At 39.5% G+C, this 23,222-nt stretch overlaps 3 protein-coding genes across 11 annotated transcripts in view; 1 reads left to right on the top strand and 2 right to left on the bottom strand.

The window, feature by feature from the left end:
- LOC135255348 (DNA-binding protein RFX7-like) overlaps positions 1-7,339 on the bottom strand; it is a 43,945-nt gene extending 36,606 nt beyond the window's left edge. For both annotated transcript variants that reach the window (XM_064336407.1, XM_064336408.1), the window contains exon 1: positions 6,903-7,339. In XM_064336407.1, coding sequence (XP_064192477.1) covers positions 6,903-7,036 — 134 coding nt within the window. In that variant the 5' untranslated portion in view covers positions 7,037-7,339. The remainder of the gene's footprint in view (positions 1-6,902) is intronic.
- Positions 7,340-7,380: 41 nt separating this feature from the next.
- tex9 (testis expressed 9) lies at positions 7,381-14,802 on the top strand. 8 transcript variants are annotated; one of them, XM_064336411.1, is made up of 12 exons: positions 7,381-7,488; positions 8,655-8,776; positions 9,141-9,204; positions 9,472-9,551; positions 9,830-9,875; positions 10,288-10,367; positions 10,917-11,083; positions 11,301-11,383; positions 11,651-11,824; positions 13,467-13,601; positions 14,172-14,306; positions 14,418-14,802. In XM_064336411.1, exons 1-12 carry the CDS (start codon positions 7,396-7,398, stop codon positions 14,493-14,495), a joined length of 1,257 nt encoding a protein of 418 aa, XP_064192481.1. In that variant the 5' UTR covers positions 7,381-7,395; the 3' UTR covers positions 14,496-14,802. The 8 variants fall into 8 exon arrangements, with proteins under 8 accessions (XP_064192481.1, XP_064192480.1, XP_064192484.1 ...); XM_064336410.1 differs by having other exon boundaries at positions 8,652-8,776; XM_064336414.1 differs by lacking the exon at positions 7,381-7,488 and adding an exon at positions 7,520-7,899.
- Positions 14,785-20,370, bottom strand: mns1 (meiosis-specific nuclear structural 1). The gene is made up of 10 exons (XM_064336409.1): positions 20,209-20,370; positions 19,452-19,676; positions 19,194-19,321; positions 18,914-19,016; positions 17,949-18,178; positions 17,604-17,820; positions 16,991-17,098; positions 16,355-16,612; positions 15,748-15,873; positions 14,785-15,495 (listed from the first exon to the last, which is right to left on the bottom strand). The coding sequence occupies exons 1-10, from the start codon at positions 20,209-20,211 to the stop codon at positions 15,388-15,390; spliced, it is 1,506 nt and encodes a 501-aa protein (XP_064192479.1). The 5' UTR covers positions 20,212-20,370; the 3' UTR covers positions 14,785-15,387.
- Between the last annotated feature and the right edge of the window lie 2,852 nt (positions 20,371-23,222).

Here is a 23,222-nt window from a genome sequence, read left to right as displayed (position 1 = left end):
ATTCTGTTCTTTTGAATGCACTTTGTTTTACGTTTTAGCTTCTCTGGAAAAAGACCAAAGTTATTTTTAAAAAAGAACTCCACTTGAACTAGGCAGTACATATTAAACAAATAGCCTACTACATAGGCAGTTCATTGATTAATTCTCTGCACCTCAAACAGCACAACCCTTCCCTGTTTCATTTCATTCCCTTTCATAGAATCATACCCTAAGCACTTCGCTGATCTGTCCTTTCATCTATAATCAATTTACACAAGCAAGCCAACAAGCCTAACCTCATTCAAAGAGAGTCCCCCATAAAAGTAAAAAAACAAAGCCATTTTCCACTAGCGGCTATAAACTAAAGGGAACTAAACTGCAGAAACTATAGCAAGGGACTTAAGCATGCAATCAAGAAGCCCCAGTGTTTTCCATTGTCCTTCCAAAGCGAGAACTCTAGGCCCGGAAGTAAAACTAGATCAGACGGAAAAGAGGCAAACCACAGAAGCCTGTTGTAACAACAACATGACCAAGCTCGAATGGACACACATTAAACATAAAACTGCAAATTCACTACCGGGAAATGAAAGGAAACTTTTGTTCAGAAGCTTTGTGATTTCACATGCAGTTACATAACTAGGTATCAAAATCTAGATTATATTATAGACATATATTACACTATTTTGCACATTTTTAATTAACCCCTCTGTGTTACCAGAGATGGTAGTTTGACCTTTTTTGCGCTCATCTTTCTTTATAAATTCTGGAGATGGACTCTAACTGATCAAAGTTAAAAAAAGACCCACTACATAGCGTTTGTATTTCCACAGCAAGCTTTTACCCGCAAGCTTGTTTCTGCTTCTTTGCTTTTGATTGTAGCATTGCCAAATTCTTAATGCCATCGTTTCTCAAATGCAATGATTTACTATCACCGCAACTCTTCACAAAGGCTTCAAACAATTTTTAATTTAGCGATACACACTACGGTCCTCTGAAAAGGCCAAAAAGGAGAAAGGCTCTCAGTTGGCAGGATAGTCCTTGCACCAGAGCCATTCCTCCGTCTGATTGGTTGCCTGCCATATGAAGCAGTGCACGTAGGGCTGTTGGTCAAGCGCTGTGCCTGGCTGTTTGCACACTGGAGGATGTGTAAGCTAGTCTACCAAAGTCTTCCAAACAGACAGAGACCATTGCGGTGATAGGACAGCACTACAAACTCAACTGCACAATCCATGATGTAGCAGAAAAGAGAAATACAGAGGTGAAATACAGGGGAAAAAAACAAGCACTTCAAATACTGAATGCAATGAGCTTGCAGAAATGTAGACTATATCAACTTCAGGATCCGAACTTAGAGAAAAGAAAATAAAAAAGAATACAAAAAATGGAAAGGCTCCCTCTCCATGGTTATACAGGATTTTTGGAAAATCAAATCATGTTCTCACGAAAAGAGGCCTGATATTCTCTTAGTTGTTTCCAATGAGTACTGGAACCAAATCTCAATTACTTAAGGAGCCGTTTGTTAACACTGCATTCAGTCAAATATATTAATAAATACAAGCACAGCCTCGCAGTCGTGCATTAATAAATGGTAGACTTACCAGCTGACTGCCACTGGAATCGGTAGTATCAACCAGATGTTAAGACAAGAATTTGGAGAAAGTAACATTAAATAAAATTCCATTAAATGATTTTTTATTGGCACACATTCAAAGAGATTTAGGAAAAAAGTCTTAAAATTTGACTTGTTTACAACCTTAACAGTGAAAGCAATGGTAACGTCATGACAGGAATTAATGTTGACTATTTAGACTATGAGAAAACAGACTCTTCTGAGATCCCAAAGACAGATGGAAAGTGCTATTCAGAGGGTTCCAACACTCACCAATGCAAGCAATTCAAGGACTTGAAGCCATTTCAAATTCCCTTTCCACCCACATTCAAAGACCCTTAACGTCCATGCAGGCGATAGGCAGTGTGTTGCAGAGCAAACAATAACAAAATATGAAATTATCTCAGTGTCTGAGAATCAGCTCGTTTCATCCCATTCTAAACCACAACCATTTTAGTGAAATATGGATTCAGCTCAGCTTCAAAGGACATGAGTTCTACATAACACGAATATGTTCGTCAAAGATGATCTGCAATTTTAACACACTTTAATGTGTCTCCATCGGAATGCACAGAAAATTACTTTCAAGTCTTGATTTCATTTTTTGAAATTTTGAGAACTTTTCAACAAAGAATTTTCACAGAGTGGTAGTCCGGCATGACTCCCTTTGGTTCACATGAGTTCACACCATTATGTGAATCGCACGTCTGCTAAAAAGTAGGAAGGGTTGAACAGAACAGTCATTTTAGGTTTCGAGTTCAAGAGTAACGGGGGGGCATGAAACCATCAAGAATAGCCAATCTGTATGATCATGTCACCAGACTCTAGAATGAGTATTGTATATGCAGAACAATAGCGGTACATAACCTGGCTCTTCTGAGCGTATATATATAGGCCTGTACCTTTAGATTCACAAACGTGGCAAAAAGCTGTTTTTACCTTTCAGTTAAACGGGCTTTGTGTCATCACTGTATCCCCACAGTTTTGTTTCCCCATATGGAAACCACATCAAAGAAACAGCATCCTGTGATTACATGAAAAAACCTTATGATCTCAATGCCAGCTTATCTTGGGCAGGTAGACAGGCTGTGAAATTTGTTCACAGCGTCTCTCCCTACCATAAATGAACACTCTGTGCAATGGGATGCAACACATGTATTTATAAACATGTTTATAAATACATGTGACGTGCAAGTACACACTGAATTTTTTCCCCAATGCAGAGTGAGAGGATAAATCTGAGGCCAAAAGAACACCAGGTTCAGCTGTAGTTAGGCTACTGCTTTCAGTGGCCAACGTCAATAAAAAAAATATGTACACAGGCTATATGTGTAATTACAGATTCCAGAAATCATAGCCTTAGTCATGAGGAATCTGACAGCAGAGTTCAAATGACTGAACAAATTTTCAAAAAATAAAAGGAATAATATTTGTATCATTATTCTGAAGCCACCGTATTAAGTTGAAGTTTACCCAGAAGTTTACTACAAACATAGTAATTTGTTATATTTTCTTACAATATATAGAAAGAAATAATTGAAAAAATCATTTTATTCATCACAGAGCTCAGGGTTTCCCATAGCACTTAATAGGAGAGGTGGTGTGGCTCCCCTAAATCCAACGTTAAGGGAAAAAAAAACGCAGAAATCGGTACTTGTTACATTCCGTTAATAAAAGACAAAAAACAGGCTTACGATTAAATTTACGATTCAACAACGACAGACTGTTACAAACAATATCCGATATCACTTCATTAGAAGTATCCAACATAGCCAGTATCTAACATAGCAGCGTATGTGGTCCCTGCAGCATACTGTCCCACACGTGCGATCAGAATATCAAGGAATTAACTTTCTGTAGATGATGCAGTAATATCCACCAAGCTAAATATTTTCCACAGCCGGTTATGTGTTTATTACATGTTGTTTCGAGTACAGTAGACATATACAGGGCTGTAGCAGTTGTCAAAGATCTGTGCCGATACGCTTTGATAGAGAGCAAGCTGATGTTAGCGTTAAGGCTAATCAATTTAATGTCTTTTAACTTTCGAAAAAAGTAAACTTTTTACTTAAAACAAATTTTTTTCAAATTAATACACTTGATGAGCGACAGCGTTCAATATCAAAGTCGAGTAATAAAAAAGATAGCACAGGCTATATCAGTCCTCAGAGAACATCAAATTAAATGAGAGGCCTAAAATGGGTATCAAAGTATGTTTTCCTAACCATGTTGCACAACCCCAGAATCTGAAATACCGCAGCTTTTGTTTGATGCTATCTGCAGGTTCTTGGGCAAGACTAGCATCACATACACTGTTTCAGCTAAATGCTTTCACAGCAAAAGGATACTGTAGCTACCAATCTAAAATACTGACTTTATAGACGACAACTTTATTAAATAGCCTGTCATTAAAAACACAGGGTAGAGGCTAACTGTGTCAAATGAGTGAGTCTGATTTCTTTAACGACACCATGAGAATCCGAGACATATGTGGCAACTGACCTTGCATTTCATCGCCTATAACAGAGCATAAAACGGCAAACTCATTAATACTGATAATAAAACTTGACAGACATGCATTTGGACTAATAATTTCCTCTGAAAGAAAACCTGAATTGATGCGATTGAATAATATTAATAATAAATAAATAAATAAATAAATAAATAAAATGCTTCTACTAGGTGGTATGTGTCAGAATCTCATGGGGGGAAAGCAGATTAAAATATGCTGTGAAATGCAATGCTGGGTAACTGGTTATATTACGCTGGTAAATAACAAAAAGGGTATCCTCTCATCAGTACCTCTCTTTTCCCCTCCCTATACAAAAAGTACCTACCCCAAAACAATTTCTGGGGGAAACACTGCAGCTTTAGAATATGATTTGTTGACATGTCATTATTATGAAGCCACTATTTTAAGGTGAAGTTTACACAAAAGCTAAACATTTTTAGTCCCTGTACACAGCAATGTCATTGATATTTTCCTTTTACACAAGATCTGTTCGTTTTAATTTCCCAAACTGCAATGCATGGTGCTTTCATAATTGCAGCCATGGAATAAATGCATTATGGAAGACTGTAGGCTAAACAGGAGGCTGCAGAGAAAAAACGTCTTTTTATTCATTTTAGCATGAATATTTCTTGTATCAGCAAAATACAGGTAAAGGACAGCATATTTTAAAAAGTGAACCTGGATAAATTTCTCCTTTATGTTTAAGGTGTGCATAATCATGATCAGATGGTGATATGGCTTGCTTCAAAAAAAAAAAAAAAAAAAGATCTAATGAAAATTGTGAATTCAGGATAAACTCAATATAGAGCCCAGTTTCAGTGGTAAAGTACAGAAAGCAGCAGTTGACTTTTAGGCCACTTCTCTGTTAAAAAAAATAGATGTTATTCGTATGACTGACATGATCATACATGGGATGTGGTGTCCTTACAGGGTGAGCTGATGCTTATGTTTACTTAAAGCTAATAAAATACTGCTCTACAAAACATTTCAGTACTGAAATATTGCAGACTTCGCATTGTTGCAGAACACAATGATAGATATTTTCAAGGTAGAAACCGTAGGCTTCTGCTTGACTTATTAGTTGACATCTCTAAGACAGCCGTCATATAGAAATCTGACCCCATGGAAAACTAGCCTAAAAGGTTTAGGCTTAGGGAAACCTAAAAATGTTGTACATGACATCATTGCATATAAATCAACATCAATTCTGTGAAAGCCACTGCCCTGTGCAGTGTAATACCGGAACCCAATAGCACATAAAACAACGGAGAGTAAATATATAGCAATCGTATGCGGGCTCTTGGCAGCAATATCGGGTCTTAGCAAATACGAGCGGCTGCACAACCGAACTGTCTTTAGAGTGTGAAAACAGGGTGACGGATATACGAGGGAATCTACGCCCATGCTCTGTTTATACTAGCAAGAGCCGTGGTGTCAAAACAACAATCGTGTTCATAATCGTGCTTGCTTCGTCTCCTTCACATTTCGGGAGGCATTTCATTTTTAACAACAGAAACTAGCCAATGAACGATAGTTACCTGGCAGCGCTTATTTAACGAAACCCAAAAGCTAGTAGCGTTCATTACAATTCACATCAAAACCTGCGAAAATTGAGGGAGGTGGTAGTGGAGGGGTGGAGGCAGTGATATAATAGTGTCAGCATTTTCCCCACTACTTGCTGGCTTCAGTCTCTTATAAGCGTGGACGGTCTGCATTCATGCACGGCATGCGGGACGCAGTGGATTGGATTCACAATCATTTTGATAGCAATACTGATACAACGAATTTGTATTGTCTGGCTAACATGTTAACTTCAGAGATATGATTTTGCTGCAGTATAAGCAATGTCAAATCATCTTTGTCACAAAGACAGTGGTCACGTCGTGATGCTTCCCGGATGTTCTGCGTTTTCAAATACACATAGCTAATACTACCTACTTACCCAAGCAGCCTTTCCATACAGAATTCAATTATCCATATAAAGTTACTTTGCCTTTTTTATCCATGACATCATGCAATGTGATAGCTAGCAAAGAACTCTCGATAGAGGCCCGTTTCAAATACAAGCCATCAGTTTTCATAGCTACCTAGCTACAAGTATTTCATTTGGCAATCCACGATTGAAGCAGCGGAGTTGTTTATGAGTTTTCCCCTGCACAGATTAACGGTAGTTATTTGTTCACGTTGCTCATTTACTATTAGCAAGTTAGCTATATACCATCCAACTTACGTACTGTGCTAGTCACCAAATGGTAGCTAATTTAAAGTTACTGCATGCTTAGTCGCGATGTAGTAGCAGCTGAATTGAGCCATGGAAGCAAGTAGTAAATACTAGTCAGCAAACGCTAGGTCGTCAGCTATAGTATAAAGCAAACGTCTACCTGCCCACAGTCACCAGGGTCTTGTAACAAGTTAAACAATCCAACAACAGCTCTAGTCGGACTGCTGTTCAACTAGCTGTCTTGAGAGTAGACTCGTCTAATATGTTCACATTCAGAGGTTACCAACCTACCGTTATCTAGCAAACTAGCTGGCTACTGTCGATATCATATTCCATAGCGTTGGCAACCACTTGTCATAATAGTCTAAGGGGAAATGAATTTAGACTAGCTGGCTAACCAGCTACTAGCTCCCAACACTGTCATCCTGTTACCTAGCTAGCTAAAGCGTCTTTGACTAACTGGGTAGGTAACGTCAGTTTAAAACATACCAAGCAAGCACACCACTATTTACAAACTTCAGACCGTAACCATCCTTGATAGCTAACGTTGGCTAGATATAATTTAGATATTGTGTTCTTACCAAATGGAGTTCTTTATTTTGTGCTGCAACGCACTGGCCTCGCCTCCGTGCAGTCCAGGGACAAGGGACGGTAAAGACCCTATTCCCGAGTTAGGCTTAGGGTGCTGACCAGGTTGCTGTTGATCCTCAGCCATCACGATTAGATTCAGCAGGGTAGGAGGGGGATCTTTAACAAGTAGGCCTCAACCTGGACCTTGAGAAAGCGGTTCTTCCTCGATTGTGGTACATCACGGACCCACCCGTTTGCTGAGAGTTCAAAATTAGCCTTAGTTAAACCAGCTGAAACGATGGCAAACCATGGCCACAAGATAAGTATCAGACAATTTAGGCGTATAAAAACAAATAAATACAACGATAGAAAAACACGCTTCGCTCAGAATTCCGCCGCAGCCCAGAGAGCGACTACTAGCACGCCTTCGACTATGTTGGTGCTGCTGCTGCCAGCAGTGGTGGCGCAGGCGCACTGTAAGGATAAAAACAGCAACAAGGAGAAATGGGAGTGGGCAGTATGCAGAGGAGTGGTGACAGAATATCAGATAGCGATACGATCGGATACGATACATCTTTAATAGCATTCGTCCCTTTGGTGAATATCTGCACAGTGCATATGCTGCGAAATCTTTTTGTAAACGTCAGTGAACCACATACTGAAAAGCTGGTATTTGGCAAACAATCACCAATTTCCCTGAATGTATCAATAGTTTAGAATTAAAATAATTCGTGTAAATGTGCGGACTTTCAAACAATAACAACAGGCCTACATAGTCTTTCTTGAGCAGGACGTATTTCCAATGCTCAAAAAACCACTACCAGCTGTATTGAGTTTACTGTGTCGCGAGAAGAGAAAACGTGAAACTGATGACTGGATGCAGAACAACTGTTGCATGGCAACAGTGACGCTCTTATGAAACAGTATAGCTAACTTAGCCTGTGCCAGGGCTTTCTACACCGCGGTTGAAAAATGGCTGAGGCAAAAAGACGTTTCTCATTTGAAGAGGTGGGCCTACTAAATCAATAGCTAATCAATTTCTTGCTTGGCAAAGGAAAGGGACTGCGGTGCCATTGGCAACTCAAGTCCACTATCGTCTAATTAGCCAAATAATGTTAGCTAACGTTGTTCAGGTACTATCTGTAACGTCACAGTCCGTTACAAGTGGTGCCTTTTAACGAATATTTTGTAAAATTCTGACCTGATTACGTATAAGATATCTAGCTTTCAGTCTGTAATACTGCTGTTCGGTCGCTTCCTGTGTCAGTAGCTAACGTTACAAATGCACGTGTAGACGTACAGGTCTAGAACATGTTAATTAGCTAGCTAATGTTTCCTAATTAAAGAATACGTGTGGCAGGCTCGTAGCTATACGGAAGTCCATAGAGAAAACCTCTAGCCTACTGTGTGAATTTATTTTGAAATTGAGATAAAAATCAAAACAAAAACAAATGTTGATGTTAAAAGAAACAAATGTTGCTGTTAAAGAAAGCTAATGAATGCATAATTTATGTTTAGGAAAATCCATGGATTATGTGATGGAATTTAAAACCATTATTTATTGCAAATTTAAGGGTATTATTAAGACGTGGGGGGGGGGGGGGGGGGGTAGTTTTGATGGTTTTTTGTTTGTTTGTTTTTATTCTTTTATTTTTACATGAGATACTTTCGTGCATGTGAGTTTGTGTGTGAGTGAGAGAGACAGAGAAGCTGGGAGGTACAGTAAAGGTAGAATACTATGAACTTGTTTGTTTCTCCAGCAGAAGAAACCCCAGTCATCAAAGACAGAGAGGCCTCAAGGTCAGAGACTCATGAATCAGCCTTCCTCACTTTCTCAAAAGACCTCACTTCCAGTGGATTTGCTTGCCAAAGAGGAAGAATACAAGTATGACTGCTTGTCTGATCCTTTCAAATGTGTGAATTAGTATTTTAATATATTGACAGGAAAATGTGTTCAGTCAAAAGACTACTGTTTCTTCTTTCTTTTTTTTCACCGTGAACAAAAGTCAGAGTCTAGAAGCCTAGGTTGAGAGACGCTTTTACATAAAGGGACTAGGTTAACACCAGTATAGCTAAGGTTTTTCCCCATATATGGCAGGGCTACATCCTAGACAACTTTGGCTTTTCAGCCAAATGTTGGGTTTTCACCTGAATGCCTAGACTGCGTTTCATCGACTTTTCACTGCAGCAATAAACACAATCACAGTTTTATAGTCTTTTATATTAGAGCTACAACATTCTCTTTTTAGGCGTATGAATGCAAAGCTGGAAGCAAAAACGGCTGAACTTGTCAGACAAGCTGAAGAGGTTATGGTAAGTGAGCAAAATCTTTTTTCTCTTTCCCTCTCACTGACCACACAGGTAAAAAAAAAAAAAGATTCAAATAATCAGTTTGTTACAGCCCTTGCTCACATAAGTATTACATAACCAAGTTTTAAAATCAGTTAAAAAATAAACATTTCAAATCTTAGCCAGATGTTCCCATCTATTATTTTCCCTTTTTATCATTATTAAGACCAGGAGTCATTGTAGATCCCACCATATGGTAGAATATGCAAACCTGTTGTTTTTTTCCCTCAGAGAGAACAAAATGAAGTGTTATCAAGACCGATCTCCTCCCATCTAAGTCTTGGCATTGAGGATGAGAAGGAAGACTTTATGTAATGAACATTATATGACATTTTTCTGTATTATGGATAAAATGTACTGTATATAAATAGATTGATTAATTGTTGAGTTACAGATTAATGTCTTCACATAAATTAATCTAATCATTGAGTACATCAGAATAAATGTAATAAATATCTGCCTCAGGACAGTCAAACTTCATTAGTGTTCGATTTCATGTTTCATAGGTGCACACAAAATAAATGTTTAATTGTATTCTTGGTGAGAGGTGTGCCTTGCTGCTTACATTTTCTTATCTTTTTATATTAAGGAACCTCGACCTACAAGCACCTTCAGCAAGACAGCCCACAGCAAAGGTACTGTGTAATTATAGACTGTAATTATAGACCATATAGAGCATTTGTTTAGAACATTTTCAGTTATAAAAGGATTTCCCAGAACTATATGATGCTTTTGCAGTATTGTTTCAGTAGTGTTTTGGAACTTATTTGCTAAACTGATTTCGAACTGCAATTCCTTTAGTTGTCCAGTGGTCTTTGTCGGAATGTTTTTCAGTGTTTCAAAATTTTCCCTCTTCTCATACCTTGAGAATTCCTTTGAATTCCTTGTGAGTGTTTGTCTAGTTCCTAGCTTTTACAATTGAACAACTTTTAAAGTGACTGATATGTGAAAATGAGCAAATGCTCCATGTCACACAGTACAGCAAAAGTAAGTAGATTTTGATTGTTTAGTCTGAATAAAATGTCCTGTTACTTGTCTAACAAAAAGGTGTTGACAAAGCCTCTGCCCTCACCAAAGCCACACCAAACTGCACTTCCTTCTGGAAACAGAACAAAAAAGGCACCGAAGTAAGTTTCATTTGTCATTGTGTGTTTATGTTGATGCGTTTGTCACTGTTATTATTAATTGAATATACATTTAATTGCATAATAAAATTGAATGTATGACTCAGGTAACCACAATTAACAAGTAATATTCATCTGTATTTGTGGATAATATGTTAGAAAAGTAAGCTAAGTATAAGTTGTGCCGTCCATTCAATCAACCCATGTAATATTTTCACCTAAAAGTCTAAAATTGAGATGGGATGATAAAAAAATAAAGCAACACTGGAAATGTCTCTACTTCAGCTCCAACAGGAATAATATATTATAGGAGTTTGGGGCTGTTGGGAGCTCGTCCTGCTAGCCTGTTAGAGCCACTGGTCTAGTACGTGGATGGGCTACATGATCTGGTATCGAATCAGGATATTCCAGTTTCGACTGTGGCTGGTAGTCCCACAAGGTGACACAATTGGATCGAGTGCTGACAACTATTACAAATAGTGGCTAATATTTTTGCAGTTACAAACAAAATATCTGTGTCTAAATTAAACTGTCGTTCCCATTTTATTTCAGAAAAGCAAAAAACTGTACAGCAGATGATGTTGCACTTCTTGAAGACTTTGTGGACTTTTCTTTGGCTAAGACCATAAGCACCATTGAGGGGAAACTGGAAGAAGGGGGAACACATGAAAATATTGATGACGATGTCATGCCTAGTGTTGGTAATGAAATGGGTTCAGGTGTGTTTTAACTGCTCACTTTATTTTAAAATTTTCTTCCAGAATTTTTATTTGTAGAATTTTAATTTAAATTGGTATAACTCCATTGTTATTTGGACTTTAATACTGTAATCCCATTTCTTATTACCACAGATTAACACAATTTAACAGATATTTTTATTATGCTGTAATTTTTTTCAAGAGGATAATACATACTTCTATGTCAATATATTTGCAGAGGCTCAGATTCGTTTTCTTAAGGCAAAACTTCGAGTGTTGCAAGAAGAAGTGAACAGGCTCTCTCAGGAATATAACAAGAAGGTAAAGGAGACAGGTCCAACAAGAAATCAAGGAGGTTAAAAGCAGAATATATTTATTTGATTTGATATTTGATTTATTTAGTTACACAGAAGAGAGGGTTAAAAAGCTGTAAATAGCTGAGAAACAGAATGTGAATGGGCCTTATGAGACCTTTCTGTTCTAAACAGAGTCTTAGCATTAGATAACTAATTTAGACAAACAAAAGGTTTTCTCAAGTCAATCAATTAAAACATCCTACTTACTCTCTAATGCTTTTGTTTGAGTCAGGATGATGAAAATGCCAATTTGAGTGCCAAAATAAAGGAGGTGGAGGAGGATCGTGCCCGATTGCAAAGGATGACCAACATTCAGCGAAGCCAACTAGAAAAGCACAAAGTCCTGTCGGAAGACTCCAGCAGGAAATGTGAGGGGCTGCAGCATCAAGTGATTGCTTTACAAAAGGTAGGCATGAAGAGAGGGGCCAGCATGAAACACATCACCTGAGCTAAAAAAACATGGCTACTGTCATGCACCCATACCACATCTGAGTGTGCCCAGCCAGGCTGCGTCAGGCAGCCCAGCCATCCTAAATATTCTCTCACTGAATTCTGCAGCTATGCCTTTCGTCATTTCAGCAGCGTCTGAGGTCAGCTGTCCTTCACTCAGACCCAGCATTCTGGCTAATACAATGTAATAGTAGTTTATGCTTGCAAATGTCTAGATGTTTTGTGAGCGCAAACAATATCCCATTGTTAACGTGAAAAATAGCTTGAAGACTATAGAAAAACACTTACTGAAAAGATATGGATTACTGCGGTTGAACTCAAAAAGTGTAAGCAATGAAACTACAAGAGGTAGTTTAGCATTCAGTTCAGCAGTTCAGTGATGTTTCCCTCGTTTTGTTTAGGAATAATCAGCTGTGACATGGCCTCACTTGCCTGTTCATGCCCACAGATTGCAGTGCAGCTCAATGCATGCACTCCTCTGATAAGACAGCACCTCCAAGACAGCAGTAGTCTTGGACAGTCTGTAGACTGCAGGTGAATGAGTGTAGATGGGCTGAATTGCCTGTCCTTTTCATGACATATTCTTACGTTCTTATAATATGGAAGTGTTTGAATGTCCTGCACTTAAAGGTCTTCATTATTAAGCCTGGACAAGATTGTTAATGTAGATTGAAATGAAACCCACGGCAGAAGAATTCCTGGCACAGCTACATTAACGTGGTTCGCTGGGCTCTGTAAAGTGAAGCCCTGCTGCACCTGGTGATAGCACAGTGCTTAGGCTTTTATGAAATATCTTTGGAATTCTGAGAAATGCCAATATACCAATGCCCCAGTGTTGACCGAGGTTGGAGTGCAGTTAAGGCATCTGAAATCAGAGTTGTCAAATATTTGTGGTACAGACATTGCAGATAGGTCTAGATGCAATAAACCAAAATTAGCAAGTTAAAAGGATCCAAGTTATCCAGTGTTTTTGCATCTTGGTCAGGTTTTGTACCTGGCATCTCTGTGATTTTGTTTCTGACCAGATTGCACTATGTATAGATGATATTTATAAGAAAAGTGACATTATTTAAGAATACTGTTTGAAATCAACTTACTAAACTGAATAATGTGACCAGGTAGCTTGCTACATAAAGCATTTAGCGGAGTAGCTACATGTAAATATCAATATTTCACTCAATTAGTGTCCAGAAATCAGATGTAGAACTGAAAAGGTCAACATTAGATGGCACCTGTTGTACATAGACTTGTATCAAAAAATGAAGTACTGTGTTAGTTAGCTAAATAGACCCAATATTGGCAGAGATTGTCATGTCATTTTCCAAAATGAATGCAGAAATTTGAGTGCAGAAAGGCAGAAACCCATAAACTCAATGCATGTGTGTGTTATATGTCTGGTAAGGTAGAAATGATATGTACTGCCACTTTTGTACACTTGAGATTGAAGGCGATGCTGTGTTGGCCTTAATCCACACATGTCCACACGCATGAAATGCCCCCCCCCCCCCCCCTTGATTGTGATTTTATTTTTTTATTTTTATTTTTTTTAATAATAATAAACAGAAATAAAGCTGCTGCTTCTTGCTTATGTTGTACAGGAAATAGAGAGCTTGAAGAGAACACAGAAACAGGCAACGACCAACCACAGCGCCACAGAGGTCAGGCTCAACCGAGCTCTGGAGGAGGCAGAGAAATTCAAGCTGGAACTGAACAAGATAAAGCAGAGTAGTAAGGTAGACCAAAGCAGATGATCCCTGCCCTTACCTGTGGTGTGCCCTGCATTGCTCAGAGATCATGTATTAATAAGCCTGCTATGACGTGAAGGACTGAATTGTCCTAAACATGCCTTGCTTCGATTAACCAATGAAAAACTGCATTTCTGTCAATAGCAGAAAACAGTACTGGCTATACCTTTAACTCCACCTGTGCATTTAACATGTACAGTAGCAGTAGCAGCCATACAGCTGTATACTGTAACCACATACAGTACACAGTGTTTACAGTACACATATCCCCATGTCACTGCATTTTCCCGTGAGGTTTACAACTAGTTACTAATTATTCAGTATGCTTTTCATTCATAGCACTTTACTAGTTCCGCTAACAGTAATTTGAATACGGGATGTGATCATTCTGTTTTTGTTAAAACCTAGCTGTAAAAGCTATTAACAATGTCTACATCCATTAGGACAAGCAAGAAGTGCACCCTCCACCAGATGCCACTCGGGTTTGGCTCTTGATGATGTTGTTAAAAATTCCCTTGATGTTTTACTTTATTTTAAAACAAGTATTTTTCCTGAAAGGATTCAGCCAATCAGGATCACCAGAAGATGGAGGCTTTGCAGGCAGAAAACAAGAAGCTTGAGAGACAGAAAGCAGAACTGATATCAGGATTTAAGAAACAGCTTAAACTTATTGATATTTTAAAACGACAAAAGGTAAGATACCAATTAAATTAGCTGTGTAAAATACTAGGATCTCTGCAGGATGCTGATTTCCATGTAAAAATGAAATCGCATTGACATATGCAATGTTTTTGGTCTGGACAGATGCATTTTGAAGCTGCAAAGATGCTGTCTTTTACTGAAGAGGAATTTATGAAGGCTCTTGACTGGGGAAAATCATAGAAGTTGTTATACAATCAAGAACTCTGAGGAAAATATTTGTATTTTTTAAGTGGATGAGAATGCAGTAGCTCTACAACTGATACCGTCTCCAAGAGGAAAATACTGTCTGAGACTTCTTAGAATTTATTATTGAGACCTTCTTGTATTTAGTACCACATGGTCACTGCTATTTCTGATCATAGAGATATGTTTTGGGAGGGAAATGGCTTTCAGAACTTTGACTATACCCCTTACTGTATTACATAAGTTTTTTGCTTCAATTGTTCATTCAAATAAAGAAAATCCCATGTTTTAACGTTAAAAAATATTTTATTCTATTATCTTTATTCTCAGTGTGAGACTATGCAACTAGAAACATGGCTTTAACAGCAGGCACTTTCAGAATGGTGCAACTAGCAGACTATCAAATTTGTCCCATACCAGTGAAGAATGTAGTACTCAGGAGATGAAAATTTGTATCACTCTATACATTTAAATGTGAATATTCTACCTTTAGCGTGATTGCACTGTCAGTTCTACTATATTTGCAGTCCGAGGGAATGCACGCACATCCAAAATATTCTAACAGGTGCAGGATAAAAAAACAGTAAGGAGAGAGTATATCCGCACACTGTTTTTTCTGCTCCCAAAGTGATTTATTGGTACAACGTTTCAACCTCGAAGGTCTACGTCAGGTACATCCCTGACGAAGACCTTTGAGGTCGAAATGTTGTACCATTACATCACTTTGTGAGCAGAAAAAACAGTGTGCGGATATACTCTCTCTTCTTAGTTCTACTATATTCCCATAAACAAAACAATCCGGAAAAAAACGTGCTATGAATAGTAAAGAACAATATGTGGACTTGGACAAGACTGCCACCTAGTGGTAAAACAAAAACACAACAACTCTTCATACATCTCCCCAGTCATCTTCAGGAAATTCTTCTGGTTCCCGTCTCTGGAAATTTCTTTTAAAATCCTCATCAAAGTGGTCAAGATCTCCTTCTCTGAAGATACCCTATGAAATATGGAATAAATCAATGGCTTTGTTCTGCACTGAAGCAAGCATAAAATTTACAGTCATAAAATGGAAAATGCAACATTGCCATAATACTGAAACTTTCAAACTTGGAAACTCTTTGTAAACAAATGATAAAAGGTCAAAGTTAAGACAACTCGTTGACAAAATTCATTCCCTGGTTCACCCGTGAATAAACCACAATGGTTCTTCTTTAATAGGACCTTGATTATCTACTTTTTATTTTCTTACCTTTGGAAGGTAACCAAGTAGTTTAGTGGCATGATGTTTAAGAAGCTTCTGTCTCTCCTCCTCAATGATCTGCCGATTAACAGCCTCCCTCTTTTGTTCAAGGGCTTTCTCTTCTGCCTCGCGCTCCTTCAAAGACAAAAATCAAAATTACACCTCAGATCTGCACATTTTTTCTTCTACTTACCAGAGAGTTCTGCTGTCAAAAAACCTCGCCTATCTAGAATTTGTAAAGTAGAAATTATTTAACATAAATTATTTAAATATAACAAATGCATATTTAAACAGGTCAATCGCTTATAAATGTCTTCTAGCATCGTGTTACACCATGCTTTCCAAGACCTATTTTCTTTGCTGATAAAGCAACCTTTGTTGGCCGAAACAAGTGCCTGTTTCTCAGTGACTTCAGTGGACGTTTCACATGAAGCAGCCCATTGAGCTGGTTCAACCCATGAGAGCTTGCTTTGTTGGAATGATTACTCAAAGACGCACACTGCAGCACTAACCAATAAGACACGCCAAAGTGCTGCTCCTACCGCAGCGCACTGATGCTGTGTGAGGAGCAGAACCTGTTGGCAGGCATACTAGGAGGGAGGAAGTGATGTCATACCTTGTCAGCCAGAAGCTGCTGCCGCCTGTCCGCCAGCAGCTTCTCCACTTCCCGCCGGTGCTCCTGCTGCTTCATGCGCCTCTTCTGGGCGTTCATCTGCTCGATGCGGTCGTCCTCGGCGAACTTGGCCATCATCGTCTGCCTGAAGGTCTCCTCCTCCTCCTTCTCGGCCTGCTTCCGCATCTCTTTGAAGGCCATCTGCTCCTGGTGGGTCTTCTGCATCTCCATCCGCTGTCGGATTCTCTTCTCCATTTCCTCCTGTTGAAGGTCATCTAGTTAGGCTCAGCGCTAGCCCGAAAACTACAGTGGAAAATCAACAGTGCTGGAACCTCCTGCTCAGAGGCTGTCAAAAGCAAGCTACCATCTACCCGTGTGCAAACTGCAAAACTGTTTTCTTCAGGGCCTTAATAATTAAAGACTCTTTAATAATGGCCATTTAAAATGAAAGCGTCCTCTCAGAATAGTCCCTGGGAACTCCTCTCTCCTGTGTGTTACTCGCCAAGAGCAACTTCACCGCTTTAATTGAATTTTATAGCCCTATGAACACTGGATACCTGCCGTATCCACAGTTGTAGTGTAAACAGATTTGTAAAAACCGAACAACATGATGCTGTAAGGTAGGAAATGTGCACTCACGATTTGTTTCTGCCTGACGGCCTCCGCCTGCTCCTCCAGAGAAAGCTCTTCGCGCACGCGCTCCATTTCTTCACGCTTCTGCCTCTCAGCTTCCATCTTCTCACTCAGCTGTCAACACAAGATCAAACGGACTGAAGGACACAGTTTCAACTGTTTTAGAATAATCAGCTCCTACTTAAGCACAACACAATGCACCTTCAGATAGATGCATTTACTAGTGGAAATAGGGTTAAAGTTACCTCCCCCTCTCCCCAACTTCTTATCCCTGTATTTTCTCCTACATTCCCAATTTGCAATTTCCAATCACAATTTTAAATACAGTCACTGTAAAATCCTCCATAAATTGGATTTACAGGGGATTTCACCCTGCAGTCCACCAGTTCGAACGCTTTAGTTGGATCAACCAGAGGGGCTACTGTATGATGGAGGAGGTGGGGAACACCCTGCTAGCTGTAGCCTGGTCTAACTTTCAGCCAAGGCCAACTGCGTGCTGCTCCACAGGACTCACAGTCACAGCTGGCCCTGGCATGGTCAGGATTTCTGACCCAAGAGTCTGAGCTTTAGCTGGATAAACCCACTCAGTCTCTCAAATCGTTTGTTGATACTTTCTCACCATCTTATACAAAATCTGCTTGTCCTCCTCGCGTCCTTTGACTTTGGCCATTTTGTCCTCCTCCCTCTGCTGCTGGTAGGTGGCGTACTCCATAATGCGCCTGTTCTCTTCCTCCATTCTTTCCCTCTCCATCCGTCTCCACTCGGCTTGCTGCTGCTGGAACTCCTCAATGTAGCGCTGGGTGGCTGTTACCTTCTCCAGTCTCAGCTGCTGCTCCCTGTGGAAAAGGCCCATTAGCTTTTTGACTGTGGTCTTTGTAATGGAGGGAAGAGGCGCAACTCAAAGATCACAAACGCAGAAGCTGCTTAAGCTTACACTCTCCCAGTATGATGCCTGCACACTTACTTCTGGTCTTCCTCATATATCTTTCTGACAATTTCGTCGATCATGAGCTTCTCCTTGAGGAACTCCTTGTACGCCTCCATCCTCTCTCTCTCCTTCTCCGCCAGCTGCTGATTGAGCTCCCAGTTGTAGCGCACCATCTCCTCGTAGCGCTTCTGATCCAGCTTCTCCTGCTCCGCCAAGACTCGCTCTCTGTCTTTCTGCTGCTCTCTATACAAATCTGCCTCCACCTTCTGATATTACACACATACAGGCTATGTTAGACATTACATTCCTATCGTAAATGCACTTTTATCACGAACATTTCCCCCTGTTAGCCTCCCCTTTTTTTCTGGGAACTACCAGGTCAGCTGCTGTACTTACTGCACTGGAGCACTGCTCAAGTACTGCACCTGCTGCATGCAGTTAGCCTAGCCCTGTGCAAACCATTACTATGAATAGCTTTCCATCATGCTGTGCATGTGATATTATATGCGTAGGCAAAAACTGTTATAACACAAGACGACAAAAATGTGCTGCTGCCACATGTCTGCGGTTCTAATATCCAAACTGAATGCAGCACGCAACAGTGCGGAAACACTGCTGTCAATCATCCTTTAGTAGCAATTGACTTATCAACTTGGATGACTGAGGACGTATCAGACTGATCACTGTCTAACACTGCAATCAAACACCTGATGAGCTTATGCTGAGGAATGACTGAAATGCAGGTGAGAGAAACTTTGGAAAAAATGCACAGTGACCCCAGTCACTGTGCACGGTGACGCACAATGCACAGGTGTCTCAATGGGATCTTCCACTCAGGAGGTATAGCTCGGTGATTTAACGGTTTGATTCATTATTCTGTGAACATGATTAAACATGATCACTGGTGCAGTGTACGAATTTAGCTTCTTTGCTAATTTAACCCAGTTCTCATCCTCCAAACGCCGACAGCCTTATCACCACTCATGCTTGAAACGACTTACCACTGCCTCACATTTCAAGGCCTCCTTTTCAGCAATCTGAGCCGCCCTCGCCCGGTTCAGGTATGCTGCCTTCAACTTCAATTCCAACTCGCGGAGCTCAAGGCTAACAAACCAAAGAAATCGAACAATTACTACGAGGGCGGGCTTCTGTCCTTATGAAATATGTGTAAGGTGGTAGGGAAGGGTTAGCTTCATGAAAACCAAAAAATCCTATTGACATGCCCATATAGATCTTGCTTTATTAAGGCCAGTCACTTTAATAACATGTTGTATAAATGACCTGTTCTCTTTAATTTGTTGTCTCAGTTTTTCATCCTTAGTCTTCTCATAATTGATGCGAGCCAGTTCTTCAGCCATTCTCTCCTCTTGTTCAAGCTGCTTCTTTCTCATAGTTTTTTCCCTTTCCGCCTGAATGGAGAGAGCACAGTATTTTATTTTAATGCAAGGAAAATAACCCAGAAAATATCATGTCAAATTAAAAACACCACATTAAGTAACTCAGTTTCTAATAATTCATCAGTCAATTGAGTGAATGTACCTGAATCAGGGAATCTTCTATGTGTTTCTCGTGTTGTTCCTCTTGCATTTTTCGCATATATCTCTTTTTCTCCTGTCGGTCCTCACTTTGAACGTGTGCTCGCAAATGCCTCTCCTGGTTGATGTGTTTGACCCGATCCTCGTAGTTCAGTTCCTGCCGCCGATTCTCTAGGATCATCCTTTGCTGTTGACTCTGTGTCATGTTACGCCGCTGACTCATCGAAGTCTGTAACGAAGTAAAACATGACATTGGCCAACGAACGTTAGTTGGCAATATTCCAAGTGTGCATTAACGTTAGCCAGACAGCTACACACCTGAAACAATACTGGTTCTACTCTCAATTTCAACCAAGTAAACTTAAACACTACCAAATACTATATACTGGAAGACTAGCTAAGCTAATTTCAGCTACATGTGATATTGAAAATGGAAAGGCTGCAAACGCTAGAACCGACATATCGCAGGTAACGTTAGACTCGTTAACGTTAACTAATGTCTATCAGAATAGCAAGCCAAACTGAACAAGCCAGCAGCTAGCCAGCTAAACTATATGGTCTGTATGAGTTACCACTATAGTTTACTGTTTCGGTCCCGGATACATTTTAATGATAAATTTAAAATCTATTGACTGGCTTTAAATGTAACTAACTGTAAACTGACGCGCAACACTAGACTAACGTTAGCTAGGTCACAATTTGATTTTAAATTACAAATTTACTGCTAGATAGATTAGATGAAAATAGTATGGTTCATTTACCATAACTGCGGTAAACGTCACGGCAGTGGTAGTATCAAAACAGTTATTTTTCGTATAAATCAAGTAAAATCCTGCTTTGCTCCTCGCGGTTAGCGAAACCCTGTAGGTTAGTTTGATGTGCGCCGTGTTGTCTTGGTAACAGGGATGTTTCAATGTTCCTGTAAAGTCTATTGTGATTGGCTTATGTAAACCGTAAACCCCTCCTATGTTTTCCACTGAGAATCTGAAGTGGCGCACTCTGGTTTATCGATGGAAAAGCTTTAGCAAGCATTTACCGTGATCGTACTGACCGATCAACAAACAGTTGTGACCGAAAATTAACGAAGCTCCAACAGAAACGCAGTATTTCCTTTGCTCAGTTATAATTAAAGATGATTTATGGCAAGCAAAAGACAGGAGACAATTACGGTAGGATGTGGGCAAATTGGAGTCTATACACACTATTCATTAACGTGTGCAGCAGCAGTCAACAACCTATGTGATCATTTGCATGGAATATGTTTTCGTTATATTTTGAAATAATAATTATTATTGTCTGTTTCTCGCTCTATCTACTATTACACACGACACCCTAGCATCAGTTTCAAATGATCTGTCTTTTCCGCTTCAAGTCTGTCATAATTGCAAAGTAAAAAAATGTTCAATTTACATATGGTGAAAACCTGAATAAAATTAATATTATCTGTAAGGTTTATTCTGTCTTTTATACATTTTTGTATAAAAACATGGTTGTATTCATTTTTTTTTTTAGATCAGACTACTGATGTACTAATCAGTGGTGAATTCTGAGCCATTTTTATGTTCAAATGCAAAATATCTAAATATCTCTGAAGCCATGCTATCTGATTGCACATTATGGCAGGCACCCCATGGCAGGCCTTTAAGCCTACTCAACAAAATCAGATCTTGAGATTTCTCAAAGAGCAGGAAAAACCCCATTTATTCTCAATTTTCAGCAGGTATTTGTTAGCCATAAACATAAGAAACGAAGGCTGCATTTAAGTAGGATAAAACGGAAGGGCGCTCACAATTTTACAGCCTGTCAGCACGCACAGTCGCACGCTCCTGGGGTGTCGCCACATTCAGGCATCGATGATGATCGCTGCAAGAAGTGTCCTCCCACTGTGCATCATTAGCGGGGACTTGGATTGACTCCATACGCATACAAAATGAAAAAAAGTTGCAATATTTGGGCACGAGCGAGATGAGGTTGCTCCCACGCTGGGCCCATCACCACTTCTCAGCTGTGGCAGACTTTCCTGGCAGGAGTGTGGTTCCTACCGAGACCTCATCCACGAGAATGCGATGTGAAAAAAGCGTGGCACTTCAAACAAGGTTGGCATAGCCTGGGGTGACACAAGCCTACATTTATACCAAGCATGGGCTCAGGAGATACAAAAAAATCAAAGAAGTGTGGATGATTGTTCGTTGTTCTTTAATGTTATCGTATTGTTATTCTCTTTTCCTGTCTTTTTGACCAAGGAGGCTTAGAGATATCTTGTAAAGTCTTAAAATACTGCATGCATGAATTAGGCTAGTACCTAGGCGCCAGAGGAAAGTACTGCTCCAAACATTGGATCCAAGTAGAGATCTGAGCACATCTCCATACATTTATTAATTTGAACCAAATATTCTGCAAATGTTACCTCCAATGATAGATGAACTGCCTGCCACCTGATTCAAACAAATCTTTGTTGCAGAACAAGCACTCAAACCGCACCATTTTCAGTTTGAGTGCAAACAAGTAGCAAATCCACCAAGTTGCAGAAATACTGTCATACTGGGAATTTTTGCAAATGTTTGAAAATTTCATATTCATATTTATATGTAATTCAATTATTTATATTTGCAGACTGAATGCCTTGGATTCTCAGATTTGAGACACTGTAAACTAAATGTTTGTTTGAATTTTTCATGAGTTGGAATTTGAAATGCAGTAATTCAGATATCTTTCATGTTGACCTCAGTAAGGGATCAATTACTACAGTATTGCCAAGTCATTATTACAGAAATAATCATTTAAAAGCAAAACAGTGGTAAAGTTTTAGATAGTTTATAATATGCAGGCTTATGAGCAATATCATTACAATTTCAAAGCTAAAAAAACAGGCATGTAAAACTATCACCGCTAAAATGCCTGCTGAATGGAACCAAATGCAACATAAGCAGAATCAATACATTCCTTAGCATTAGTAGTTGAAGCTACTAATACCAAAGAACATCAGTTTCACACTCAAGTTTAGTCCCCTATCCCAAAGATTTCAGTGAAGCCATTGTCATCCTGCACTCATCTGGAACCAAATTAAAGGCTCATTCCTTTAATTATAAATTCTATCAAGTTTGGCTAAATTGAAAAGCAAATGGATTATCCCACTATTACCCATGTGCTTGTCTCTGCAAGAAATCCTAATAGTAAATAAACCCTCACAAAAAGCAGTGTAATTAGATGCATTAGCATCATTGTAGCTTGCAGGCATTGAAGCCTAATTGACTCCCAGGCCTTTATTCCTTCTTGACACAATAACCTTATCAATGGAACAATTTTTGCAATGCCTAAAAGCAGATGTATTCTACATTTCGCAAAGTTGATGTGCCGTTTCAGAACACATAACATTCTAGAGGAGGCACTCCTGTGCGATGAAGAGAGGTCATAGAACACAACCGTCTATCCCAGAGTGACTAACTAATTATCTGTCACACTGTGGGGCTGACTGCAAGTCTGGACCTTCATGGCCAAAGCGAGAACATCTTCTGGCCCAACAAGCTCTTAGCAATGGGTGTCTTAAACAAGGGTGAAAAGGGGACTGCCCTGTCAGACAGTCAAGGTGGCTAACACTCAAGCCCAGAGGCATCAGTGGGCATGGACGATGAGACACAACATGCTGCCAGAAATGATCCAGAGAAACAAATCTAACATTGGCTATTGAGAAAAGTTTTCTTTTTTTTCCCCACAGTGAATACAGTGAAATGTGTTTCTATCATGACAAACATGATTCCAAAAACCATATACATAC

This window comes from Anguilla rostrata, chromosome 5, assembly GCF_018555375.3.
Source record: "Anguilla rostrata isolate EN2019 chromosome 5, ASM1855537v3, whole genome shotgun sequence".
In the NCBI taxonomy this organism is placed as follows: domain Eukaryota; kingdom Metazoa; phylum Chordata; class Actinopteri; order Anguilliformes; family Anguillidae; genus Anguilla; species Anguilla rostrata.
This window is presented reverse-complemented; position numbering and strand designations above follow the sequence as displayed.

Coding starts and splice junctions, on each gene's coding strand:
- tex9 (XM_064336410.1), top strand. CDS start 7,396: ATGGGAGTGGGCAGTATGCAGAGGAGTGGTGACAGAATATCAGATAGC. Junction 11,384..11,650: donor CTCAGGAATATAACAAGAAG/GTAAAGGAGACA, acceptor TGTTTGAGTCAG/GATGATGAAAATGCCAATTT. Junction 14,307..14,417: donor ATATTTTAAAACGACAAAAG/GTAAGATACCAA, acceptor TGGTCTGGACAG/ATGCATTTTGAAGCTGCAAA.
- mns1 (XM_064336409.1), bottom strand. Junction 19,017..19,193: donor CAACAAATTAAAGAGAACAG/GTCATTTATACA, acceptor TTGGTTTGTTAG/CCTTGAGCTCCGCGAGTTGG. Junction 15,496..15,747: donor TACTTGGTTACCTTCCAAAG/GTAAGAAAATAA, acceptor CATATTTCATAG/GGTATCTTCAGAGAAGGAGA.